The 27,640-nt window shown below is 35.2% G+C and overlaps 1 protein-coding gene across 1 annotated transcript in view; it reads left to right on the top strand.

The window, feature by feature from the left end:
* The window catches only part of LOC145330192 (glutamate-gated chloride channel-like), an 86,725-nt gene that overhangs the window by 17,496 nt on the left and 41,589 nt on the right, over positions 1–27,640 (top strand). The window contains exons 7-9 of the mRNA XM_080174791.1: positions 6,884–6,956; positions 8,095–8,158; positions 8,925–9,014. Of these exons, the coding sequence (XP_080030917.1) occupies positions 6,884–6,956; positions 8,095–8,158; positions 8,925–9,014 (227 nt within the window). The remainder of the gene's footprint in view (positions 1–6,883; positions 6,957–8,094; positions 8,159–8,924; positions 9,015–27,640) is intronic.

The following is a 27,640-nucleotide window of genomic DNA, read 5'->3' as shown; positions in this document are numbered from 1 at the left end:
AGTTGCACCTGTTTAATAGGCAGAGGCATTCCCCCTGCTATTACTATAGAAGTCACGTGCTTGACACAGCAGCAGTGGGTACATCTTTTAAGTCTCTAGTATGCCCATGTAGGTAGGACGGTAGGACAAACGGACATTAACACTTATATAATGTCAGAACTGAATAATCAGAATATAAATGTATAAGAGTCAAAGCAAAATTGTAAGTAAATTTGTTGATATAGGATAATGTTATGGACATACTTACATTTTTAGGACTTGCTTATAGAGTTGCTTCGCTTATAACATTATACTTTGTTGTCCCAGGAATCAACATACCAAAAATCAGATCAATCGGACGATTAGATCACATAGAAATTTGTTGTTAAAAAAAGTCAACATGTTTATAATGGACGTACGGAGATTCTTGTAATGATTTTAGAGTTGCTACGCTTTCTAAATCGTACCTAATTACTAAAGGAATCACCATGCAAAGTTTGAAATCGATAGGACAATTTTACCATGCCTTAATTAACCCATTAGTGCCGAACCGGGTTTTAAAACCCGGTGCCAGAAAATGTAAAAAAAACCAGTTTTCGGCTTCATAATTGCATCATTCTCAGTATGAATCCCCCCTCTACTACCCTGGCTTTCATTTCCCCCTGGAGCAGGTAGTTTTGCTTACTTCCGTTTGCCGGTATAGATCAACAAAGTTTGAAAATCATGAAAATTCAAAATACCCCATCTAACTTTTTTGTTTTTATAGTAAAGTCGCTGATTTTTTTCGTTAAATCTAAAGTTTATTGACAAGTACATCTATTTGTGAATTCGTTTTATTTAAATTATTATTTCTTATATGATTTTTTTATCGTTTTTTTACGCCCTATATAGGCCCGGTTCGGCATTTCCATTTTGAGTCTGAAATTTTTTTTACCCGGTTTCACTAATAGATCTTTTTTGACAACAACAACAAAACAGGGTTTTTTTACCCGAAATCGCCGGCTAAACACGAAATTTGAAATAAATCGCTTCGTATTATACTTGTAGCTCTTTAGATTACATGAGGTTGTGTAGTTTTCAATTACGGATCGTATCAAAGTTCTAAAAAGTGTTCATCTCACTTTTGGCGTTCAAAAATTACATTTTTCGATTTTTGGTCAAAATAACCGGGTTTATACAGGTCAACCGGGTTTTAAAACTGGGGGAAAGCACCAAAAACGGGTGTTAATGCCTGGTTGGTATTTATGGCCAAGCCGAACCGGGTTTTTTTGCAACTTTCCTGTGCACGCCACTAGAGCAAAACAAAAAAATACGAATTCCGTTTTGACCATTATAAAGCTTCCCTGAAACTTACAGCTCGATCGGCCCATAAAAGTGGCGCTCGGCACTAATGGGTTAATGAAACAAGCTATCTCTCTGTGACGGACGTACGGACCGACACTAATTATAGAAAAGTTTCGCTTTTAAAAATGGTGAAATATGTCAAGCACTTATACTAAAATCGATTTCAAAACAAACATAACAAGATAAAAATCTTTCATTATCCATCCCTTCCTGGACATGATATCAATTATTACTATAGTGATTAGATTAGGCCTAGGAAACCTTCACACAACATACATATATACATCTAAAATCAAGGAAAAGTTAACTTAAATTAGAATCATAGGTATTATTTTAAAAGGTTATTGAGGTTTCTAAAAGCCTAATATTAAAAATATATGCACATAACTGTAACATTAGATTTAAAATTGTGGATCATGGAAGTAGCTGGTTTCGTCGTATTCTCATAGTAGCTTATGATAGGTTATTTTCGCTTAGGTAAATTTTAATAGAAGAAATGCTACTGTTAAAATACAAATTACGACAAAATCCGCAACTTCGTTTTCTTCCATAATCTAAAATTGTTTGTAAATTTGACAGGAATAATATTATTGTTTCTCCTTGAACTAAACTTTTTTATGGAACCATTAATTATTCCTCTATTTCTGTATGATGTTAATGTGGTCAGAGGTTGTATATTTTCAGGTCTAATCGAGATTATATCAGATTCTATCTCAAGACAATTACAGATTATTTGGCCTCATAAAACATGATATATTTTGTTATTTAGTGTTTTATGAGGAAATAACTTTTATCAAGATTAACTTGTGGTTAATAGTGCCATAACTGCAATGTTAGATGCGCTAGATTATTCGTTAGATTAGGGGGGGGGGGTGTCTTTCACTAAAACAGGAACAGCTTATTACCGTGCACAGTTAGGACTCTCAGACAAAGGTCGTGCAATCAAAGTGTTGTTTGTCTGTTTGGATGTTTTGCCGCGCAATCATGAAATGGACAAGCAAGATTTGGTTCAAAGATACACCAAAATAAGAGTGTCCTAAAGTGTATCCCATCCTCTAAAGGTTTTTCAGGTACAACATCTATTTATCGCATCGCATTATTGACAGCATTCCGAGGATAGTAAAATTATGAGATAATTTCCAGTTTAATTGGCCCCTGGAGGTCCAAGGCCCTGACCAACAAAATTGGTATTAATTCTATGATTTTCTTTCATTATTTGTGGAAAACTATCTATAATCAGTATGGCTAAAAACGGGTTCTAATCTAGCGGATATTCAACGGTTTCGAGGCCATACTGGAATAGTTATTTCTCGCATCGTATTATAAACAGCTTATAATTGTATATTTTTATTTTCGTAGAAAGCTGGATATAATACGATGCTAGACATAGTTTTTTCGTGTGGATGAGAAATAGCATTAAAATTTAGTCTTGAACTTAAATGATTTAAGAGCAATTATTTACAAATTCTTATAACTTTACATCATACACTTATGAGATAAAAAAAATAAATAAAAACACAGTAAAAAAGTCCTAGAATTATCCAATTTCTATTCCCCTGTTGGCAGAAAGAAATTCTCTTTTTATTTTCATTAATTTTGTTTGTTTGTTTGTACTTTTATTTATATAACTACAGATTTTATTTAACACGTAGGTATGGGCAAATTTCTAGAAAATAATGTTTTTCATTAGCCCACATTAGCAAAGTAATGCCGTTCGCCACACATGAAATATCTAATAGTTATTTAAAATAAAATTAAACTTCATCGATTGATGAAGATTTTTTAAAGGACTTTATAAATATAGAGTTTTGTTCGAAATTTCTTTTAAAATATATCATATTTGTACATGTATTAGAAAGCAATTTTTAAAAAATAAAGCAATGTTTTAAGTTTTTAATTTCCAAACCTATTTACCTATCCATAAGTCTTTGTTTGGTTGAATCAGTAATGAATTGTTACATAGAAATTTACATAAGATATTCTTTTCAATAACAAATCTGGGTTCTAAAATGTAATAATTACAGTATGTTAGGAGTATGTTACATGCTTCTTTGCTGTGATCACACTATGACAGATTGTTCTTAGAAGTAGCTTGAGAAAACAAAAAGTATATTCGACAGTGTAATAATAGACAAAGGTCTACAAGTCAAGTTCAAATCAGTGCCAATAATCTTCTTATTGCCTTTTCTCATTTATTACTGGTGCGAAGTTTGGCATTTTTTGTGTTTCTGGTAAGTCTGTCTCTTTATAAAGAATTCCTTTGATTTTGTTTTTGTTAAGGCGAAAAAACATTATTTTACTATAAAAATAGCAATCAAGAGTAGAGATCATTTTATTTGTTTAATTATTTCATATTTCATATTAGTTGCTGCGACCCTAACCCTTAGATTAGGACAGTTTGTCAGTAAAATAGCCTAAAACCATCCCAAACCTACCCTAAAAAGAATTAGCCAGCCATTTCCGAGATATTTAGCTACAGACAAAAAAAACCTTACTACTTTATATAGAAGTCCGACCATAGGGGATGACTTTAAATGAATAGAATTGTGTTAGAATAGAAAACATAAAGAGATAAGAATTTTGAAAGACTTCCAAATAAGTGTATTTTTATGTTATTTTTTTAATTGTATAATTAATGTTAGTTTGTCTGCCTATTTGAGTTGTTGAGCATCGCTTCATGAAATAGATTTAATATAAATGAAAGAAAAACAACTCATTCTATATAAAAATGTTATACAGTACACATTTCTCCAACTCTTGAAATAATAATTTAAACCTATTAGACTTAGAGGGATAATTGGACCAGCAAAATAACAGTAAAACAGTACATATTATCTAGAAATATTATCAAAATATTTTTAAAGAGGGAATATTATGTTAATACTAGAAACAAAGACATGTATAACAATATTTGTAGCTTAGACTTGACAAAAGCATTTGATAACTTTTTTATTATGAATATTTTATTGAGCAAAGAAAAGTAAAATGACGAAAAAGGCAAAAATTACAATCCTATTTAATAAATAAGTATTTTTCTGTCTCTAGCTTAAGGATTTGATAGACAGTACCGATTGAGTTCTCCATTTTACCGAAGCTTTTTTTAGGTTCCTTAGTGGTTTTAAGCCAATTATTTTTTATATATAAGTTTGGTTTAAGGGAATTTTCCTACTTACTACTTCTAATACAGAGTTCCTAAATGCTAGGATTGCAGCCGCTAGTAATTGATAAACTTTGTACTTCCATCGCTTATTGTTCTATTTCTTTATCCTTTTTATTTCACACTATAATTCATTTTTTTGTGTGCTGACCAACAGTTTTGCCAAGAAAGTGATCAAAACACTGAGTGATAGATTTCATTGACTGCAATTTCTACTTCAAGTTTTCCTTGTAACACTTCTATCCTTATAATAAAGTAACAGAATGTCTGTCTGTTTATCTGTGTGTCGGTTTGTCTGTCCGTTTGTGCTAAAGGATCTCGGTAACCGCTGAACCGATCGGGTTCTCCTTTGCAGGGTAGCTTCTCATAGGTCCTGGGAATGTATATAACTATTTTTGGGAGATCTCAACCACCCTCCCAAGAGAAATCGCCCCTAGAAAAATTACCCCCCCCCCCCCAAAGTTACTTCCCTATACTCTAGAGGCATCTAGGGTCGTAGCCGCTAGTACCAGATAAAGCAGCATATTTAAAAAAAAAAAATTTGTTTGGGATTTTGCAGGTACTATTTTTGTGAGATTTGATTAAACAATTTCAATCCAGGTGATGATTCATCAATTTTTTTTGGAGGGGGGGGAGGTAATGTAAAAGCTTAAATTATTGTGTAATAATATATTTTTAAAATTGACCTGATTTGTAAAGCATAGGCGTGAATCTTTGTTGGCCATCTAGTTTCAACGCTCTTGAGAAAATACCTTAAAGTTTTCATGCAAAGCCTGAAATAGATAGGACTAGCAGTAAATTATTGACGAACTTACAGTTAAACATACCCTATATGTAGAAAAGCTTCGCTATAAAAAAAAATGTGAAAAGATATTTTGCACATGATTTATGTGTAAAATTAATAGCATGCTGCCTATACATGTATTCATGTATTCAATTTTAAATCTTTTGTTAACAAATTGGTTTTCATGCATGGAGTAGGTATAGAATAGTTATTTATCGCATCGTATTATAGACAGCTTTCCGCGGATATTACAAAATTATTAGATTAAAACCAGTTTTGTTAAACTTGTGGGGCGGAAGTCCCGAGTTAACAAAATGGGTATTTATTTCATGATTTTTTGTTTTAATATTCATGGAAAATTGTCTGTAATACGATGCAATACATGATTTTTCAGTATTGCTGAGAACCGGTTCTGATCCAGCGGTTTTAAAGCAATATTGGAATAGAATATACACTCTTAAAAAAATTATAATATACAATAATTTAAAACAAAGTTTCTCTGTCAGTCTATCCTTCGCAAAATTGATCATTCTTTCCCAAGACCTCTTTTTTTAATATACCATTGTTTCTTGATATCTATCTAATTTTCTATCTGGCTATCTTTTATCCTGCTATTTTGGTATTTTGATATCTTGTTATCTTGTTGTCACACTATCTTGCTATCCTGCTCTCTTACTAAATTGCTACATTGCTATCTTTATTTTAATGAATATAAAATAATTTTTAAAAGTGAAGCTTTTCTATAATTAGGGTCGGTCCGTACGTCCGTCCGTCCGTACGTCCGTCCGTCCGAGATAGATAGCTTTTATTCGTTAATTTAGGCATGTTAAAATTGTCCTATCGATTTCAAACTTTGCATGATGATTCCTGTAGTAGTTAGGTACGATTTAGAAAGCGTAGCAACTCTATAATCATTACCAGAATGTCCTTACGTCCATTTTAAACATGTTGATTTTTCTACTTTTTTAAAAGCAAATTTTTATGTGAACTAATTATCCGTTTGATCTGATTTTTGGTAAATTGATTCCTGTGACAACAAAGAACAATATTATAAGCAAAGCAACTCTATAATCAAGTCCTAAAAATGTAAGTATGTCCATAAACATTATCCTGTATCAAGCAGTTTTTCAACAAATTTACATACAATTTTGCGTCGACTCTTATACTTTTATATTCTGATTCTATACAGGTGTCCGTTTGTCCTACCGTTTCAGTGCTTCGCTTTTATGGATGTTGTCATCCTTGTTAAGATAAAAATATATTAATGTACATATATTAGAGTTAATTTCGTTTTGTATAGCATGTTCTGTAGTTTGTTTTATGTTTCGTTAATAAGAGTGCATTAAGAAGACAAGTTTCATGAAAAAAATATGGGATCATGGAAAGAAAATAAAGTAGCGGGTTTCTTCGTATTTCTATATTATGTTTTGATGTTAGGTTAGGTTAGGTAGGGTCAGAAAATTGGCCCCGCAGGGGCTAGAAATAGGAGAAAAGCTACTGAGAAAACACGACGAAACACGATACATTTTCATTCCATGGCCCCCATTATTTTTAAATTGTTGTATAAATGCTTTTTTTAGGAAAATTTATCATTTTATTAATACTTTTTATATTTTTAGGAGTATAGTGTACAAGTAACTTTCCGTGAGCAGTGGAATGATGAAAGATTGGGTTATATTGATAATACAGATGGTGAGTTTATAACTCAATACAGATAACCTGTCCTGGACCTTTTACTTTTAATAGTTACTAGCGGATACGCCCCTAGAGGCCTTTAGGAGCACTTGACGTGATTGGGGGGGGGGGGGGGGGTGTTGAATTAATATATCAGTTTGAAAAAGAAAAAAAGGCGTGTATTGTTTTTTTTTATTTTTTTGAGAGAGAAAATCGAAAGCTTAAAGTAGAACCATATCGGTTCAGCGGTTAGCGAGATCTATCGATACACACAGACAGAGATCCCTTATTTATACCTAATCTTACATGCGTCTTGCTTCCTTTCATGTTCATAATTAAATTTGATTTATCTGCCATTGAATTCTCCCTGATAAAGTAAAGTATGAACTGTAGAAAGTTAAACAGCACAATGTCTGTTTTCATATTATGCTATATTATATCTATAGACAGAAATGAGATAAAGATTCTAAATTATTTTCCAGTATGAACCCAATTAATATCCGATGGATTAGAACCGGTTCTCGGCAGTACTGAAAAATTATGTATATCATTGTATCATATCAAGTTTCCTATGAATACAAAACATGTAGAAACCCTTGCCTTCGGCATCTCGGGGCTAAAAATGAACTGGGTTTAAACGTCTAATTGTATATTTTTATATCTGCAGAATGCTGTTTGACGAGATAAATAACTATTCTAGGAGACCCTCATATCGCATTTGGACCACAGCCAAACTTTTTACAAATCTTTTTGATTCTTATTGTAAGATAGGTTAGGCTAAGTAAAGGTGCTAAGATGCTAAGTATCAGGAATCTAAAGGGATAAGACAATGGCCGATAAATTGATACATACCTACTCTATGACTGGTGTAAAAAAGAGCCCAATGTCCCCTCACTCCTTTGCGAAAGTGTAGTCTATAAAAATCAAAACAAACAAGAAACAAACAGACATAGTTTTAGAGAAAATGTTAATGTCCAAGGAAATCTTCACTTACAATTTCAGACATTTTTCTTTAAAAACACCCCAAAAACAGGTTTTTTAATTTACTGGCAGATTTTGTTTAGCTAAATAAAATACATTTTTTTCGTTTTATCATAATTTTTATCCCGATCAAATATATTTGATGTATATGTATAAGTTAAAATTATAATTTCAGGAAAGTTGAATTATCTAACTCTGACAGACCCAACCAAAGTTTGGATGCCTGATACTTTCTTCAGGTAGCATAGCTTTCTATCTTTCTATCATATTTCTATCCATCTTTCTATCCATATTTCTATCCATCTTTCTATCTATCCAACTTTCTATCTATCCATTTTTCTATCTTTCCAATCTCATTATTATTTTTACTTGAAACATAAAAAAGCATAGTGTATTTAAAAAAAACATAACGTCATACTGGCATACAATTGGTCAATTAAAGTGTATACTGGCCTGCCATTGGTAATTTAATCTGTGTATTGGCCTGTCATTGGTCATTTGTATTGTATGATGTCACTTTTACAGGCACTATAAATAGTTTTATTTTGTACAGAATCCTTGATGAATAAATATAAAAGTGTGAAAACAACAATTTGATTTATTTACACACACCTATATTGTAATTTATTTTCAATTACAAATAATTTCCAAAACCATTAAAAATCTTGTCACGCAATACGTCGTATATAGTGTAGAAAATACTTTAATTATTGATGGAATTTTGCTAATATTTTAGCGAATTTACGTCTTAAAAGTTAATTATTAACAATGCCTATTCCTACAATTTATTTATAATTAAATAAATGTTTTATGATTTTCCGCTGAGATATGACGTCACACATGACACTTGTTGTTACCAATCCCACCTCCTCCCCCCAATAAAAGGAAGGGAAACTGATATGTATATATAGCCTAAATTTACAACTATCTTTCGTGTATAATAATATGCTGTTCTTTTTATTAAGAGCAGAGGAGGTCTAAAAGATAATCATTTTATTTTTTTAGGAATGAAAAAGAGGCTAAAAAGCATGAAATAATAGTACCAAATGTTTATGTTAGAATATATCCTAATGGAGATATTCTTTATAGTATCAGGTAAATTCATTTTTAATTAGCTACTCCATAGCTCTATATGTTTGTCCAATGTGGCTTAAAAAAAACACATTTTCTTACTTAAATTAGAATCTTAAACGGCAAAAAACACGCGAATATGAACTTAAAAACCATGTACATTACATCACCAAAAGACTTTTATAAAGCTTCCTTTAAAAAATACAATAAATTTCGACCAACAGTTATATCTTTAGTTTTAGAAAAGATAAAACCTTACTACTTTATATTATAGGATTACCTTACCCAATCAAGTATCTATGTAAAAAGAATAGTAAATTTTTAGATTATTAATGATTACTTATAGTAATACTATCATTATGGTCACTAATAAAGGTTTCAAATTATTAAAAAAAGACGTGAAAGTGGTAAAACAAATCAAAAAGATGAGAAAAAAAAACGAAAAACAAAGATATACTCTACTTACATACATACCAATAAATTTTGAACGCCTTTTTCATTTTAAAAATTACCATAGGTCATTTTGCAAAGATTTCTTATATACATTTATTTTTACTTTTATATACAGACAGCCAGACTAATACATACATATTACATATAAATTATTTATATTTCTATATGATTACTTTTTATGAAGGTGAAAGAAAGGAAAAAAACAACTTAATCCCATATTAATAATAACATTATTACTACTCAACCAATGTTTCTCTATATATAACACTAGCGGCTACTCCCCTAGAAGCCTCAAGGGGACCATGGTAGGGGGGGGGGGGGAAATTCGACCTCATCCCTTTTTAAATTTGAGTTTCAAAAGAGTTTTAAAAAATATTTTTTTTTTTGGGGGGGGGGGGATGAAGTGAAGACACCCTCTTCAAAAATAGTTTAAAGCCTTCCCAGGATTTACAAGAAACTTCACTGTAAAGGAGAACAATATCGGTTCAGCGGTTAGCGAGATCCTTCGGGACAAACAAAAAACGCTTACTACTTTATATAATAGGATGTGTGTGTACATGGAATTAAAGTAAAGTAAAAATGTTTATAATTATTGTCGTGGATGAAAAAAATTTTTTATAACAAAAGCTTTAAAATTTGGAATAGATTTTATAAATAATTATACAAAATAACAGAATGTCTGAATGACTGTTGTGTGTGTAGCGCTAACAATTGAACCAATATGGTTCTCCTTTGCAGTGTAGCTTCTCATCGCAATTTTTTTTCCAGGGCATAACAAACATCTCAAGATAAAGACCCTTAGAAAATAATGACTACACCCAAAACAATTTTTTACTCTTATTTTTAAAACTGAAATTTAAACGGGGAGGTTAAATTCCCCACACTCCCCACCTTAAGTGTCCCTAAAAGCCTCTTGGAGCGTTTGTGTTAGTTGTAATAAAAGTTAAATAACATAGTTAAATAGCACCATATTTAGATAATCTAATATTTTCGAAGATGATTAAAGTCCCTCAACAGATTATGACGTCATACGATAGAATAGCCACTGTAATTGTCCGATGGTAAAATTTATGCTGGCCTCTCATTGGTTATTTTATCGTATGACGTCATAATCTGTTGAGGGACTTTGATCATCTTTAATATTTTCTAAATACTTCTTTACCGCGCTTTTTTGTTCATGAACTTCTTCTAATAAGTGACATACAGGGGAACATCCATGCCCAAACTATGAAGTAGCTGTGCTACTAACATTATTTTGTTTATCCCAGTTACCTGTCCATTAATCTAGTAGATGTTATATTAACCCCAGTCAGCCACTCTGGGTAAATAATTAATTAATTAACCCTTTTCCGTCTGTGCCAGCTACATGTCCACGGATCTTAAGGGATAAGACAATTACAAAAGTCAATATGACATCCATTGCATTGATGATAAACCAACTTGCCCCTTATGAAGTATATTGCTGGAACTTTGATGTCTTAATTGAGATCAATTCAGTTTTTACCCAACCAATGACATATACGCTATAATAACCCCCTCTTCCTTCCTGATGATATATTATAGCGGAACATACATCTATTTTAGAGGGTTTAAAAATCCACTTTTTTAATAAAGCCAATTTCACTGCTCGCTGTTCTTATCATTCTTTTACCCTTTTCAGCATTTAAAACCCATTTATCTTTTTTATTATCTGATTTATTGAGTAGTATTTTATATTCTGAATTTTATTAGGAATAGTTTTAAAAAGATATAATTCGTTCCATTTACAAATCAAATTGGAACTTTTATTTACTAAGTATATTTGCGATAACTTTTATTTAATGAAATCTTCCAATTTTTAACATGTACAAAACGGCCTGCTTAATTGCTTCAAGATCTATATAGGAAATAAATGTCTATAAACGAGCTCAAGTTTTCCAAGGAATATTTGTTTAAAACTCATAGTGCTCCAATAATCCATAATAAACTCTCATTGCCCAGAACGATAAGACCCATTATTTTACTTTATTAAAAATAAATTCCTTTTTTAAATTTCATGTTGCTATTTACCTTATATCAATGTATTTAATTTCTAATCATAAAAAAGAAAATTTAGATTTATAATATAATAAATTTAAGAAAACTCTGTTTTAAAAGAATTCGATTGTGGCGACACTTTGTGTGTTCAAATATTAAACTAAAATTGTAATCATCATCATTAACCCTTTGGTGATGGTAATGTAAAGAAAAAAATATAATTTAAAAAATCTTTTTAAAATCATTTAGATTATTAAATATTTACTTTCTTTTAGATAGTAATGCCGGGTGAGGAAAATAGATTTATTGAGAAATAGATATGCATATAGAAAACTAGCCAATAGGGAGATAATTATATCGAGCCAACTCTAGTGTTATATTATATCTACAAAAAGGGTCAATCCAGAATTTTAAGAATTTTTTTGAGAGACCCTCTAATCTTTATATATTACAACTACACCCACCAATATAAAATATACACTAATCAAACTAGGATAACTATAAACATTAGTAGCAAAGCAAAAGAGGCTATACAAATACTGAATAACTTTGTATCTGATTTTTTATTGTTATCTATTTTAGATTTTAATATAACACAGATGGCCATATAAACTTCCCCCTTTCCCTTAAAAATTGGTTAATATCACCCCCCCCCCCCTCCATTCAAATAGGTTTTGGTTCAATGGGGACGAGTCATCATAAAAATTGAAGGTCTTGATCATGGAAGACTAACAGACCGAGAAAAGTGACTTTCAGGGTAGTTTTGCTAATTTAAAAAGCTTAAATAAATACCGATGCCTTCAAGGTGTTACCTCAATCGTGGCCTAAAAATTTAAGCACTCTTATCTAGTATTGATTGGTTGGTTTAAACTATTACGGTCAAACTTTTTATAATTCTAATCCACAAAAGGGAAAATTTAGTTTATCATCAAAATTATTGTCCATTATTTTATAACTTAAAATTCCCAAGTATTGTTGTTGTCAAAGTCTTTACTAAAGTCGAAATTACACGAATATAGAATCAACTAAACTAGTTGCTTCACCCCTAGCCTGTAGGGGAGGGCAGTGGAGTTAAGAAAAATAGCCTCAAACCACTCAAATATATTTACAAAGCTTCCAAAAGTATTACCAATTCGGCCAAGTATCTTCAGAGATTTTAAGCTACAAACGAAAAAAAGTTACTTCACGGATAAATTGAACATCCTGTTTTTTAATTCATTTATTCCTGGTAACATGAATAAAGTATATAGAATGGTGATTATGTCTCTAATTTACAGGAAATCAACATTCATTATGTATGTAACAATGTAGGTGTGATAGCAATTCCGCATATGGACTTGTTTTTATCAAATTGACTAAATTTATCCAGGGATCTAAAGGGATAAGACAGTGGCCGATAAATTGATGTACATCCAGAATGATGATACACAAAATAACCTCTTCTGTAAATTAAGATTATTGTTTAAAACGTTTAAACACTCAACTTAATGAGCCAACTAATTTAGATTCACTCAATTACCCAAAGTTGTTAAGCCATCGAATAAGAAAATGTTATTATAAAACTTTAAGGACTTGTGTAAAAAACAGCCCATTGTTCTCTATCTCTTATAACTTTTACTGCAGCACAACGTGCGTTTTTCTCTGTGTTTTACATGAGTTAACGAACAACTCCCAATTATTTGTTATTATGAAACAATTGCAGTTAAAACATTTTGGTGGAAACTATGGAACACAAACCAAGTACCATTACCTTGAGAAATAAAGACAAATTTTCTTTAGTCACAAATGTCTGAATCTATCTTTTCATTCATTTATTTCATTTCTTCTTTTATAACTGTATAACATAGTTAACTCCGATCGCTGACATTAAGGAGATGTCTTCGAATTTTGTCAAAAACCGCGTCATAACTAAATTATTAGAAAAAGGACACCAAAGCTTTTTTGGGGGGGTGGGGGTTCAAAGATTAGTTTAATGTTTTTAGAGTTTAACACCCCTTAACTCCCTCCCCCGATTGGACGTCCTTACATTATAAATTACTAAGGGTTGCAACTCTGTATTAAAAGGGTAAAAAAGGGTCAGAAATATAGCCTAAACCAACCCAAGTCTTAAAAATGAAATAGCATGAAACCATTCTGATACCAATGTAAAGCTTCCTAAAAAGAAGAACTAGATCAATCAAATGGTTTTTTAAAAACTTAACCTTCATACAAGAAATTTAGGGTATAGTCCTTTCCATGACATCGCTCCATATGGGGCGATGATTTTCTATAGCTCCTTCAAGGAGCTATAGCATAGCCTCTTATCATATGGAGCGATGTGATAGCCCCTTTTAAGGAGCGTTCATATCGCCTCTTATGATAAGAGGCTATGCTATAGCTCCTTCATGGCCTCTTAATAGCTCCTTTGAAGGGGCGTTAATATCGCCTCTTATGATAAGAGGCTATACTATAGCCCCATGATGGCTCCTTCATAGCCTCTCCATCGCCCCTCCATAGTCCTTTACCTCCAGTGCCCCTTCATCGCTCCTTCATCGCCCCTACATCGCTCCTTCATCTCTCCTTCTCCAAATTTATATTACATTGTACTTTGATGGCCCCTACATCGCCCCTCCATCGCTCCTACATCGCCCCTTCATCGCTCCTTCTCCAAATTTATATTACATTGTACTTTGATGGCCCCTACATCGCTCCTCCATCGCCCCTTCATCGCTCCTACATCGCTCCTTCATCTCTCCTTCTTGAAATTTTTATTACATGGTACTTTGATGGCCCCTACATCGCTCCTCCATCGCTCCTCCATCGCCCCTTCATCGCTCCTACATCGCTCCTTCATCTCTCTTTCTTGAAATTTACATTACATTGTACTTTGATGGCCCCTACATCGCTCCTCCATCGCCCCTTCATCGCTCCTCCATCGCCCCTACATCGCTCCTTCATCTCTCCTTCTTGAAATTTACATTACATTGTACTTTGATGGCCCCTACATCGCTCCTCCATCGCCCCTTCATCGCTCCTCCATCGCCCCTACATCGCTCCTCCATCGCCCCGTACATCGCTCCTTCATCGCCCCTTCATCGCTCCTACATCGCTCCTTCATCTCTCCTTCTTGAAATTTATATTACATTGTACTTTGATGGCCCCTACATCGCTCCTCCATCGCCCCTTCATCGCTCCTACATCGCCCCTACATCGCTCCTTCATCTCTCCTTCTTGAAATTTATATTACATTGTACTTTGATGACCCCTACATCGCTCCTCCATCGCCCCTACATCGCTCCTACATCGCCCCTACATCGCTCCTTCATCTCTCCTTCTTGAAATTTATATTACATTGTACTTTGATGGCCCCTACATCGCTCCTCCATCGCCCCTTCATCGCTCCTACATCGCCCCTACATCGCTCCTTCATCTCTCCTTCTTGAAATTTATATTACATTGTACTTTGATGGCCCCTACATCGCTCCTCCATCGCCCCTTCATCGCTCCTCCATCGCCCCTACATCGCTCCTTCATCTCTCCTTCTTGAAATTTATATTACATTGTACTTTGATGACCCCTACATCGCTCCTCCATCGCCCCTACATCGCTCCTACATCCCCTTAATAGCCCCTTACCTTAATTTATATAACATAGCCCTACATAGCCTCTCCATCGCCCCTTAATAGCCCCTTACCTTAATTTATATAGCATAGCCCCTACATAGCCTCTCCATCGCCCCTTAATAGCCTCTTACCTTAATTTATATAATCCTTACCTTAATATATATAACATAGCCCCTACATAGCCTCTCCATCGCCCCTAAATAGCCCCTTACCATAATTTATATAACATAGCCCCTACATAGCCTCTCCATCGCCCCTTAATAGCTCCTTACCTTAATTTATATAACATAGCCCCTACATAGCCTCTCCATTGCCCCTTAATAGCCCCTTACCTTAATTTATATAACATAGCCTCTACATAGCCTCTCCATCGCCCCTTAATAGCCCCTTACCTTAATTTATATAACATAGCCCTACATAGCCTCTCCATCGCCCCTTAATAGCCCCTTACCTTAATTTATATAGCATAGCCCCTACATAGCCTCTCCATCGCCCCTTAATAGCCTCTTACCTTAATTTATATAATCCTTACCTTAATATATATAACATAGCCCCTACATAGCCTCTCCATCGCCCCTAAATAGCCCCTTACCCTAATTTATATAACATAGCCCCTACATAGCCTCTCCATCGCCCCTTAATAGCCCCTTACCTTAATTTATATAACATAGCCTCTACATAGCCTCTCCATCGCCCCTTAATAGCCCCTTACCTTAATTTATATAACATAGCCCTACATAGCCTCTCCATCGCCCCTTAATAGCCCCTTACCTTAATTTATATAGCATAGCCCCTACATAGCCTCTCCATCGCCCCTTAATAGCCTCTTACCTTAATTTATATAATCCTTACCTTAATATATATAACATAGTCCCTACATAGCCTCTCCATCGCCCCTAAATAGCCCCTTACCCTAATTTATATAACATAGCCCCTACATAGCCTCTCCATCGCCCCTTAATAGCTCCTTACCTTAATTTATATAACATAGCCCCTACATAGCCTCTCCATCGCCCCTTAATAGCCCCTTACCTTAATTTATATAACATAGCCTCTACATAGCCTCTCCATCGCCCCTTAATAGCCCCTTACCTTAATTTACATAACATAGCCCTACATAGCCTCTCCATCGCCCCTTAATAGCCCCTTACCTTAATTTATATAGCATAGCCCCTACATAGCCTCTCCATCGCCCCTTAATAGCCTCTTACCTTAATTTATATAATCCTTACCTTAATATATATAACATAGCCCCTACATAGCCTCTCCATCGCCCCTAAATAGCCCCTTACCCTAATTTATATAACATAGCCCCTACATAGCCTCTCCATCGCCCCTTAATATCCCCTTACCTTAATTATATAACATAGCTCCTACATAGCCTCCCCATCGCCCCTTAATAGCCCCTTACCCGAATTTATATAACATAGCCCCTAAATAGCCTCTCCATCGCCCCTTAATAGCCCCTTACCTTAATTTATATAACATAGCCCCTACATAGCCTCTCCATCGCCCCTTAATAGTCCTTTACCTTAATTTATATAACATAGCCCCTACATAGCCTCTCCATCGCCCCTTAATAGCCCCTTACCTTAATTTATATAACATAGCCTCTACATAGCCTCTCCATCGCCCCTTAATAGCCCCTTACCTTAATTTATATAACATAGCCCTACATAGCCTCTCCATCGCCCCTTAATAGCCCCTTACCTTAATTTATATAGCATAGCCCCTACATAGCTTCTCCATCGCCCCTTAATAGCCTCTTACCTTAATTTATATAATCCTTACCTTAATATATATAACATAGTCCCTACATAGCCTCTCCATCGCCCCTAAATAGCCCCTTACCCTAATTTATATAACATAGCCCCTACATAGCCTCTCCATCGCCCCTTAATAGCTCCTTACCTTAATTTATATAACATAGCCCCTACATAGCCTCTCCATCGCCCCTTAATAGCCCCTTACCTTAATTTATATAACATAGCCTCTACATAGCCTCTCCATCGCCCCTTAATAGCCCCTTACCTTAATTTACATAACATAGCCCTACATAGCCTCTCCATCGCCCCTTAATAGCCCCTTACCTTAATTTATATAGCATAGCCCCTACATAGCCTCTCCATCGCCCCTTAATAGCCTCTTACCTTAATTTATGTAATCCTTACCTTAATATATATAACATAGCCCCTACATAGCCTCTCCATCGCCCCTAAATAGCCCCTTACCCTAATTTATATAACATAGCCCCTACATAGCCTCTCCATCGCCCCTTAATAGCCTCTTACCTTAATTTATATAACATAGGCCCTACAAAGCATCTCAATCGCCCCTTAATAGCCCCTTACCTTAATTATATAACATAGCCCCTACATAGCCTCTCCATCGCCCCTTAATAGCCTCTTACCTTAATTTATATAACATAGCCCCTTCATAGCCTCTTCATCGCCCCTTACCTTAATTTATATAACATAGGCCCTTTATGGCTCCTGTACAGCCTCTGTAATTGTATTGCCCCTTCATTATAGAAGGTAGGGCATTAAGGTAAGGAAGGAATGTGACCCTCTACAGTTTTAAATTTAAGTTTTAAAAGGATGACAAGGATGACAACATTTATAAAAGCAAAGCTCTGAAACGGTAGAAAAAAGTTTAATGAACATTAATAATGTAGAGTGTCAGAACTGAATAGTCAGAACATAAATTTAAAATTCGAAACAAAATTGTAAGTAAATTTATTGAGAAATTGCTTACATGCAGGAAAATGCTTAAGGACGTACTCACATTTTTTGGACTTGATTATAGATATGATTCGCTTATAACATTCTATTTTGTTGTCCTAGGAATCAGTATCCCAGAAATCAGATTAATCGGATAATTTTGATACATAAAAATTTGTTGTAAGTTAATAATTAGTATGCTTAAAATGGACGTACGGATATTCTGATAATGATTATAGACTTTCTAAATCGTACCTTTCTACTACAGGAATCACATGCCTAAATTAACGAAAATAGCTAACCGTTACAGACGTACGGACTGATCCTTAATATAGAAAAGCTTTGCTTTTAAAAAGTTAAAAAGATTTTTTGAGGGGATGGGGTAATATTTTTCTTGGGGTGAATTTTCTGGGAGGGTGGAGATACCCTCCCTCGAAATAATTATAAACCCTCTATGAACTTAAAAGAAGCTTCACTGTAAAGGAGAACCATATAGGTTCAGCGGTTAGCTTTTCTACAGACAAAAAAAAGATTACTACTTTATATAATAGGTTATGAAAAAGGAAAAAAAAGCAAGATAACAAGGATAACAACATTCACAAAAGCAAAGCTCTAAAATCAGGAGGTCAAACATAAATTTTGTTAAAATTAGCGTAAATCTATAATACAAAGTAGAATGATGTCTGTCCATCAATCTGTCTGTCTGTCCGTCTGTCTGTCCGTCTGTCAGTCCTTAAGATCTCGGTAACCACTGGACCGATTATATTCTACTATTCAGGGAATATACCTACTGGTCCTGTGGTGGTTTTAGGCTATTTTCTTGGGGGGTGGGATACCCCCAACCCCCCCAAAAACAAAAAAATCCTCCCCCATTTTTTTTTTGCTGAAGATTTTCTTGGTCCTATTACGAATTTCGCCAAAAAAATTTTTTATCACCTCTTGGGGCAAAGCCCCTAGAGGCTAGGGGCGAATCTGCTAGTATAGAATATAGTAAAAGGGCATAATTTTATTTTTAGTATTTGATTATAATACTAAACCTTGTTGTCCTAAGAAACATTACTCCAAAACCCAGATGAATGGGACAATGATATTATACAAAAAAATGGACGTACATACTTTCTAGTAATGAATATAGTATTGTACCCAACTGTTATAGAAATCATTCTGCAAAGTTTGAAATCGATAGGATATTTATAACATGTCTAAATTAAAGAAAATGTCGTCTAACCGTTTGGACGTACGGACAAACCAATCCTTACTATAGAAAAGTTTCGCATTTAAAAAGGAAAATTATAATGAAAATATAATGAATTAATAAAATAAATATAAATAATATAATAACATAATGAAATAAAGAAAAAAGAATAAACTAAGAGAATGAAATTTTTTAGTTAAATAGAATATTGAATAAGGATCATATAATGGACAAACAGACAAAGTAAGTTATAGAGCAGACTTTAAGAGAATATGCTATTACTCAAAGATTATCACGAAACCTAAGTCTTTTGAAGCATAATTGAGAGACAGACAAAATAATTTATAGACTGGATATACATATGTCATGGGAATATTCACTAAAAATCTCAACAGTCTATCTTTAACAATAGCAGAGAAAACCACATGCTTAACTTAATGAGAAGAGCAATGACGAAAGGACTAACCCTAATTGTAGAAAAGTCTCTCTTTTAACAAAAAAAGTATTTTTTTTGGTCTGAAGCTTAAAAATTTCATAAACTGACTAAATTCTCCATTTAAGGGAAGCTTCACATAGGTCATGGGATGGTTTTTTGCTTTTTCATTTTCAGATTTAAGCCCCTAATTGGTTTAGGCTATTTTTCTGCCTCCTTACATTAAAAAGAGCGCAGCTGCAAGTGAATAAGAAAAGAGAAATATAAAAGAAGAATACATATTATCCTATTATATAAAGTAGTAAAACATAAACAAACGTTGGAGTGGACAAACCTAGGAATGGGACAATCGTCGGAGTGGACATTGCTTATGTAAAACGCAGGAGTGTCTTTTATTTTATTTATAAGATAAAAATCTTTCAAAACAAAAAAAAAATCTTGAATATCTTTTCTCACAGACTGAAATTTTAAAATCAGTCTAACAGTTTTCCAAAGTAGGTAAGTTCTATCGAAAGGCAAAGGTTTGAAACAGATAGAACATTTCATTAAACTAAAACATATTTTTTTCTCACATTGTTTACAACTGTCAAATATGTTTTTTTATATGCCTAACCTCTGCAGGGGGCTTATTTGTATATTTATATCTTAACCTAACCTAACCTGTGTAGAAATAACTAAACAAATGTTGTTGAAACCTAATTTTTAAGATATTATAGACACTTCTGCGTTTTACTTATATAATGTCCACTCCGACATTTGTCCGAAACATCCTGCGTTTGTCCACGTTAGTAAGGCTTTCTGTTCTGAAACTTAAGATCTCAATAACTACTAAACAGATTGGGCTTTCTATTTCAGGTAAGCTTAATATTTGTCTTGTAATGGCTTTAGGCTATTTTATTTTAAGTCGAGGGATGGTTTTAGGCTATTCTATTTTAAGTCCTGGGAAGGTTTTAGGCTTTAATTCATTCCCCTTTGAATACAGAGCCAATAGATGCTGGGGGCGTAGCCGCTAGTCGATATACAAAGTTTTTTTTTGTCTGTAGCAAAGGATCTCGTTTGCTGCTAAACCGATATGATGTATGTCTGTCTGTCTATACCGTAGGATCTTGCTAACCGCTGAGTCCTGAGATGATTTTAAGATAGTTTATTTTTTTTCCTTATAATAAAATAACAGGATATTTGTCCATAAAAAGCGAAGCAATATCTTAATTTTTGTTGTTGGAACTGTTATTCAGTTGATTATACCAAGGATCTAAAGGAATAAGACAATGGCCGATAAATTTTTATCCATCCCTAATAACGATACACAAAATTGCAACACTACAACCAAAATATGACAAAAGTCCCCAAAGTTTTGAGCCAACGAATAAGAAAACTTCATTATAAAACTTTGGAGACTATTGTAAAAATTGCCTAATGTTTCCTTTATCCCTGAGATTATACAGACTATCCTTAAACTAATATTTACATTAACGTAACAGGATGTTTATCAGTATCAACTGAACCGATATGCTTCTCCTTTACATTGAAGCTTATTTTACTCGCAGGAAAAGTTTTCATTTTGGGGAGGGGACCAACACTTTCAGCCCCCGGAAGGTATCACTTCCCTTAAATTCTTAACCTTCCCCCTCCCCCCCCCTCTCCAACACATCTATTCATTAAAGTACTCCTAGGGTCATCTATGGGATTAGCCGTTAGTGACTTAAAAATAATTCAAGTGCAATGATATATTTACCAAATTAATACGATAATTTTGTATACATTTTTTATGAAAAAAAATTATTTTGCCAAAGGCAGCCAAAAAATAAGCAGCAAATATTTCAATAATGCTCTGATAATCAGAGATCTACAGGGATAAGACGATTGTCGATAAAATGATATATATGCATATATACAGTGTGTTTTTTTTATGAGAACTTTTTTGAAAGCAATTTTACCTTACTTATAGTTATCAGAATTTAATGATTAATGGCTTATTCTCTTCTTTTTTATAACCTTTAATAGAAAAGCAAAAAATATTTCAGTTTTTATTCAAAAAGTACAGTAAATTAAAAAATTTAAAACTTAGGTGTCAACATCTAAAAATGGTTTTAGTGCATCTTTCTTATAATCTACCTTTGCAAGAATGGCTGCAAAACGCTTCAAAGTTGAGATATAGAGCTAAAAATTTATATAGATACTATTTGTGACATGTACTAGAACATTTTGAAATTTGAAGGCCATATCTCAACCAGGGAGGGAATACTGGCCCCCCAATGTACTCCCTCCATTCTTGGAAAGGGTAGAAGATTTGAGCATAAGAAAAATGCGCTAAAACCATTTCTCGTATTCATTTGAATCCGGTGGATAGGAACCGGTTCTCATCCATACGAAAAAACTATGTCTAGCATCGTATTATATCCAGCTTTCTACGAATATAGATATGTACAATCATAAGATTAAACCCAGTTTTTTTAGCCGGTGCCTTCGGCACCTCGGGGCTAAAAAAACTAGTTTTAATCTCATAATTGTACTTTCTATATCCGCGGAAAGCCGTTTATAATACTATGCGAGAAATAACTATTTTAGATGTTGACACCCATGTTTTGAAATTTTGAATTTACTGTACTTTTTAAATAAAAACTGAAATATTTTTTTGCTTTTCTGTTAATGGTTATAAAAAACGAAGAGAATAAGCCATTACTCATTAAATTCTGATAACTATAAGTAGGGTAAAATTGCTTTCAAAAATGCTCTCATAAAAAAAAACACTGTATATATATGTATGTTTATATATTAATTATTCCCATTGATGATTCACAAAATTACCCCTTCTTTAGTTTAGAATTAGTGGTTAAAACATTTAGACACTCAACTTAATGAACTAAACAATCACAAAACAATAAAAAGTCCCCAAGGTTGTTAATCTAACGAATAAGAAAACGGTATTATAAAACTTTGGAGACTAGACAGCACTCTTGGATAAGCCAACTTATAACACTTTGGGAACTATCCTAATCCTCCCTGGCGAAATGACAATGAGATTTTTTGGTAAATTTGTGGCAAACTTTATTCTTAATAAATTAGCACTTGCCAAAATTATACTGGAGAGATATTTCATTGAAGAATAAATCTTTTTTTTTGCCCAAACTTTTCGTCAGCCAATAATAACAGATAAGTTAAACATTGTAAAAATAATATAGTAACTTAACTCGAGTTGTCAACGGCAGAAATTAGGTCCTGAGATGGTTTTAGGCCTGGAAAGGTTTATAACAATTTTATCTGTATTTCTTAAAATAAATTAACAGAATCTTTGTCTGTATGTATGAATGTCTATCTGTACCGAAGGATCTTGCTAACCGCTGAACCAATATGGTTCTCCTTTACAGTGAAGATTCCTATAGGTCCTGAGATCGTTCTCCTTAATAGGGTAGCTTCTCATAGGTCCTGGGGAGGTTAATAACTATTTTATTTTAATCCTTATAATAAAGTAACAGGATCTTTGTCTGTATGTATGTCTGTCTGTACCTTGCTAACCACTAAACCGACATGGTTCTCCTTTACAGTGAAGCTTCCTATGGGTAATGAGATGGCTTTAGGCCATTTTATTTTTAATCCTTATAAAAAGTAACAGGATCATTGTCTGTATGTATCAAAGAAGATCGCTAACTGCAGAACCGATATGGTTCTCCTTTATAGGGTAGCTTCCAATAGATCCTGGGAAGGTGTATAACTGTTTTGAAGGAGGATATAAGGGGCTATTAAGGGGCGATGGAGAGGCTATGTAGAGGCTATGTTATATAAATTAAGGTAAGGGGCTTTTAAGTGGCGATGGAGGGCTATTAAGGGGCGATGGAGAGGCTATGTTATATAAATTAAGGTAAGGAGCTATTAAGGGGCGATGGAGAGGCTATGTAGCGGCTATGTTATATAAATTTGCTATTAAGGGGCGATGGAGAGGCTATATAGGGGCTATTTTATATAAATTAAGGTAAAGGACTATTAAGGGGCGATGGAGAGGCTATGTAGGGGCTATGTTATATAAATTAAGGTAAGGGGCTATTAAGGGGCGATGGAGAGGCTATTTAGGGGCTATGTTATATAAATTCGGGTAAGGGGCTATTAAGGGGCGATGGGGAGGCTATGTAGGAGCTATGTTATATAATTAAGGTAAGGGGATATTAAGGGGCGATGGAGAGGCTATGTAGAGGCTATGTTACATAATTAAGGTAAGAGGCTATTATGGGGCGATGGAGAGGCTATGTAGGAGCTTTGTTATATAGATTAAGGTAAGGGGCTATTAAGGGGCGATGGAGAGGCTTTGTAGGGGCTATGTTATATAGATTAGGGTAAGGGGCTATTAAGGGGCGATGGAGAGGCTATATAGGGGCTATGTTATATAAATTAAGGTAAGAGGCTATTTAGGGGCGATGGAGAGGCTATGTAGGGGCTATGTTATATATATTAAGGTAAGGATTATATAAATTAAGGTAAGAGGCTATTAAGGGGCGATGGAGAGGCTATGTAGGGGCTATGCTATATAAATTAAGGTAAGGGGCTATTAAGGGGCGATGGAGAGGCTATGTAGGGCTATGTTATGTAAATTAAGGTAAGGGGCTATTAAGGGGCGATGGAGAGGCTATGTAGAGGCTATGTTATATAAATTAAGGTAAGGGGCTATTAAGGGGCGATGGAGAGGCTATGTAGGGGCTATGTTATATAAATTAAGGTAAGGAGCTATTAAGGGGCGATGGAGAGGCTATGTAGGGGCTATGTTATATAAATTAGGGTAAGGGGCTATTTAGGGGCGATGGAGAGGCTATGTAGGGACTATGTTATATATATTAAGGTAAGGATTATATAAATTAAGGTAAGAGGCTATTAAGGGGCGATGGAGAGGCTATGTAGGGGCTATGCTATATAAATTAAGGTAAGGGGCTATTAAGGGGCGATGGAGAGGCTATGTAGGGCTATGTTATGTAAATTAAGGTAAGGGGCTATTAAGGGGCGATGGAGAGGCTATGTAGAGGCTATGTTATATAAATTAAGGTAAGGGGCTATTAAGGGGCGATGGAGAGGCTATGTAGGGGCTATGTTATATAAATTAAGGTAAGGAGCTATTAAGGGGCGATGGAGAGGCTATGTAGGGGCTATGTTATATAAATTAGGGTAAGGGGCTATTTAGGGGCGATGGAGAGGCTATGTAGGGACTATGTTATATATATTAAGGTAAGGATTATATAAATTAAGGTAAGAGGCTATTAAGGGGCGATGGAGAGGCTATGTAGGGGCTATGCTATATAAATTAAGGTAAGGGGCTATTAAGGGGCGATGGAGAGGCTATGTAGGGCTATGTTATATAAATTAAGGTAAGGGGCTATTAAGGGGCGATGGAGAGGCTATGTAGAGGCTATGTTATATAAATTAAGGTAAGGGGCTATTAAGGGGCGATGGAGAGGCTATGTAGGGGCTATGTTATATAAATTAGGGTAAGGGGCTATTTAGGGGCGATGGAGAGGCTATGTAGGGGCTATGTTATATATATTAAGGTAAGGATTATATAAATTAAGGTAAGAGGCTATTAAGGGGCGATGGAGAGGCTATGTAGGGGCTATGCTATATAAATTAAGGTAAGGGGCTATTAAGGGGCGATGGAGAGGCTATGTAGGGCTATGTTATATAAATTAAGGTAAGGGGCTATTAAGGGGCAATGGAGAGGCTATGTAGGGGCTATGTTATATAAATTAAGGTAAGGAGCTATTAAGGGGCGATGGAGAGGCTATGTAGGGGCTATGTTATATAAATTATGGTAAGGGGCTATTTGGGGGCGATGGAGAGGCTATGTAGGGGCTATGTTATATATATTAAGGTAAGGATTATATAAATTAAGGTAAGAGGCTATTAAGGGGCGATGGAGAGGCTATGTAGGGGCTATGTTATATAAATTTGCTATTAAGGGGCGATGGAGAGGCTATATAGGGGCTATTTTATATAAATTAAGGTAAAGGACTATTAAGGGGCGATGGAGAGGCTATGTAGAGGCTATGTTATATAAATTAAGGTAAGGGGCTATTAAGGGGCGATGGAGAGGCTATGTAGGGGCTATGTTATATATATTAAGGTAAGGATTATATAAATTAAGGTAAGAGGCTATTAAGGGGCGATGGAGAGGCTATGTAGGGGCTATGCTATATAAATTAAGGTAAGGGGCTATTAAGGGGCGATGGAGAGGCTATGTAGGGCTATGTTATATAAATTAAGGTAAGGGGCTATTAAGGGGCGATGGAGAGGCTATGTAGAGGCTATGTTATATAAATTAAGGTAAGGGGCTATTAAGGGGCGATGGAGAGGCTATGTAGGGGCTATGTTATATAAATTAGGGTAAGGGGCTATTTAGGGGCGATGGAGAGGCTATGTAGGGGCTATGTTATATATATTAAGGTAAGGATTATATAAATTAAGGTAAGAGGCTATTAAGGGGCGATGGAGAGGCTATGTAGGGGCTATGCTATATAAATTAAGGTAAGGGGCTATTAAGGGGCGATGGAGAGGCTATGTAGGGCTATGTTATATAAATTAAGGTAAGGGGCTATTAAGGGGCGATGGAGAGGCTATGTAGAGGCTATGTTATATAAATTAAGGTAAGGGGCTATTAAGGGGCAATGGAGAGGCTATGTAGGGGCTATGTTATATAAATTAAGGTAAGGAGCTATTAAGGGGCGATGGAGAGGCTATGTAGGGGCTATGTTATATAAATTATGGTAAGGGGCTATTTAGGGGCGATGGAGAGGCTATGTAGGGGCTATGTTATATATATTAAGGTAAGGATTATATAAATTAAGGTAAGAGGCTATTAAGGGGCGATGGAGAGGCTATGTAGGGGCTATGCTATATAAATTAAGGTAAGGGGCTATTAAGGGGCGATGGAGAGGCTATGTAGGGCTATGTTATATAAATTAAGGTAAGGGGCTATTAAGGGGATGTAGGAGCGATGTAGGGGCGATGGAGGAGCGATGTAGGGGTCATCAAAGTACAATGTAATATAAATTTCAAGAAGGAGAGATGAAGGAGCGATGTAGGGGCGATGGAGGAGCGATGAAGGGGCGATGGAGGAGCGATGTAGGGGCCATCAAAGTACAATGTAATATAAATTTCAAGAAGGAGAGATGAAGGAGCGATGTAGGGGCGATGTAGGAGCGATGAAGGGGCGATGGAGGAGCGATGTAGGGGCCATCAAAGTACAATGTAATATAAATTTCAAGAAGGAGAGATGAAGGAGCGATGTAGGGGCGATGTAGGAGCGATGTAGGGGCGATGGAGGAGCGATGTAGGGGTCATCAAAGTACAATGTAATATAAATTTCAAGAAGGAGAGATGAAGGAGCGATGTAGGGGCGATGTAGGAGCGATGAAGGGGCGATGGAGGAGCGATGTAGGGGCCATCAAAGTACAATGTAATATAAATTTCAAGAAGGAGAGATGAAGGAGCGATGTAGGAGCGATGAAGGGGCGATGAAGGAGCGATGTACGGGGCGATGGAGGAGCGATGTAGGGGCGATGGAGGAGCGATGAAGGGGCGATGGAGGAGCGATGTAGGGGCCATCAAAGTACAATGTAATGTAAATTTCAAGAAGGAGAGATGAAGGAGCGATGTAGGGGCGATGGAGGAGCGATGAAGGGGCGATGGAGGAGCGATGTAGGGGCCATCAAAGTACAATGTAATGTAAATTTCAAGAAAGAGAGATGAAGGAGCGATGTAGGAGCGATGAAGGGGCGATGGAGGAGCGATGGAGGAGCGATGTAGGGGCCATCAAAGTACCATGTAATAAAAATTTCAAGAAGGAGAGATGAAGGAGCGATGTAGGAGCGATGAAGGGGCGATGGAGGAGCGATGTAGGGGCCATCAAAGTACAATGTAATATAAATTTGGAGAAGGAGCGATGAAGGGGCGATGTAGGAGCGATGGAGGGGCGATGTAGGGGCCATCAAAGTACAATGTAATATAAATTTGGAGAAGGAGCTATGGAGGAGCGATGAAGGGGTAATGTAGGAGCGATGTAGGGGCCATCAAGGGACTAAGATATATATAATAGTGAAGGGGCCATGAAGAGGCGATATTTAATTAAATAGGACATATCATCTCCTCTTCAGAAGGAGCGATTATGGAGCGATAAAGGATCATTTAATCGCCTCTTAGGGCAAGGGGCTATCAAATCGCTCCTTTCAAGGAGTCATAACATCGCCTCTTGTTAT

Source organism: Acartia tonsa, chromosome 10 (genome assembly GCF_053477335.1).
Source record: "Acartia tonsa isolate MP-2025a chromosome 10, ASM5347733v1, whole genome shotgun sequence".
Lineage (NCBI taxonomy): Eukaryota > Metazoa > Arthropoda > Copepoda > Calanoida > Acartiidae > Acartia > Acartia tonsa.
The sequence above is the reverse complement of the archived record's forward strand: the minus strand, read 5'-3'. Positions and strand labels throughout refer to the sequence as shown.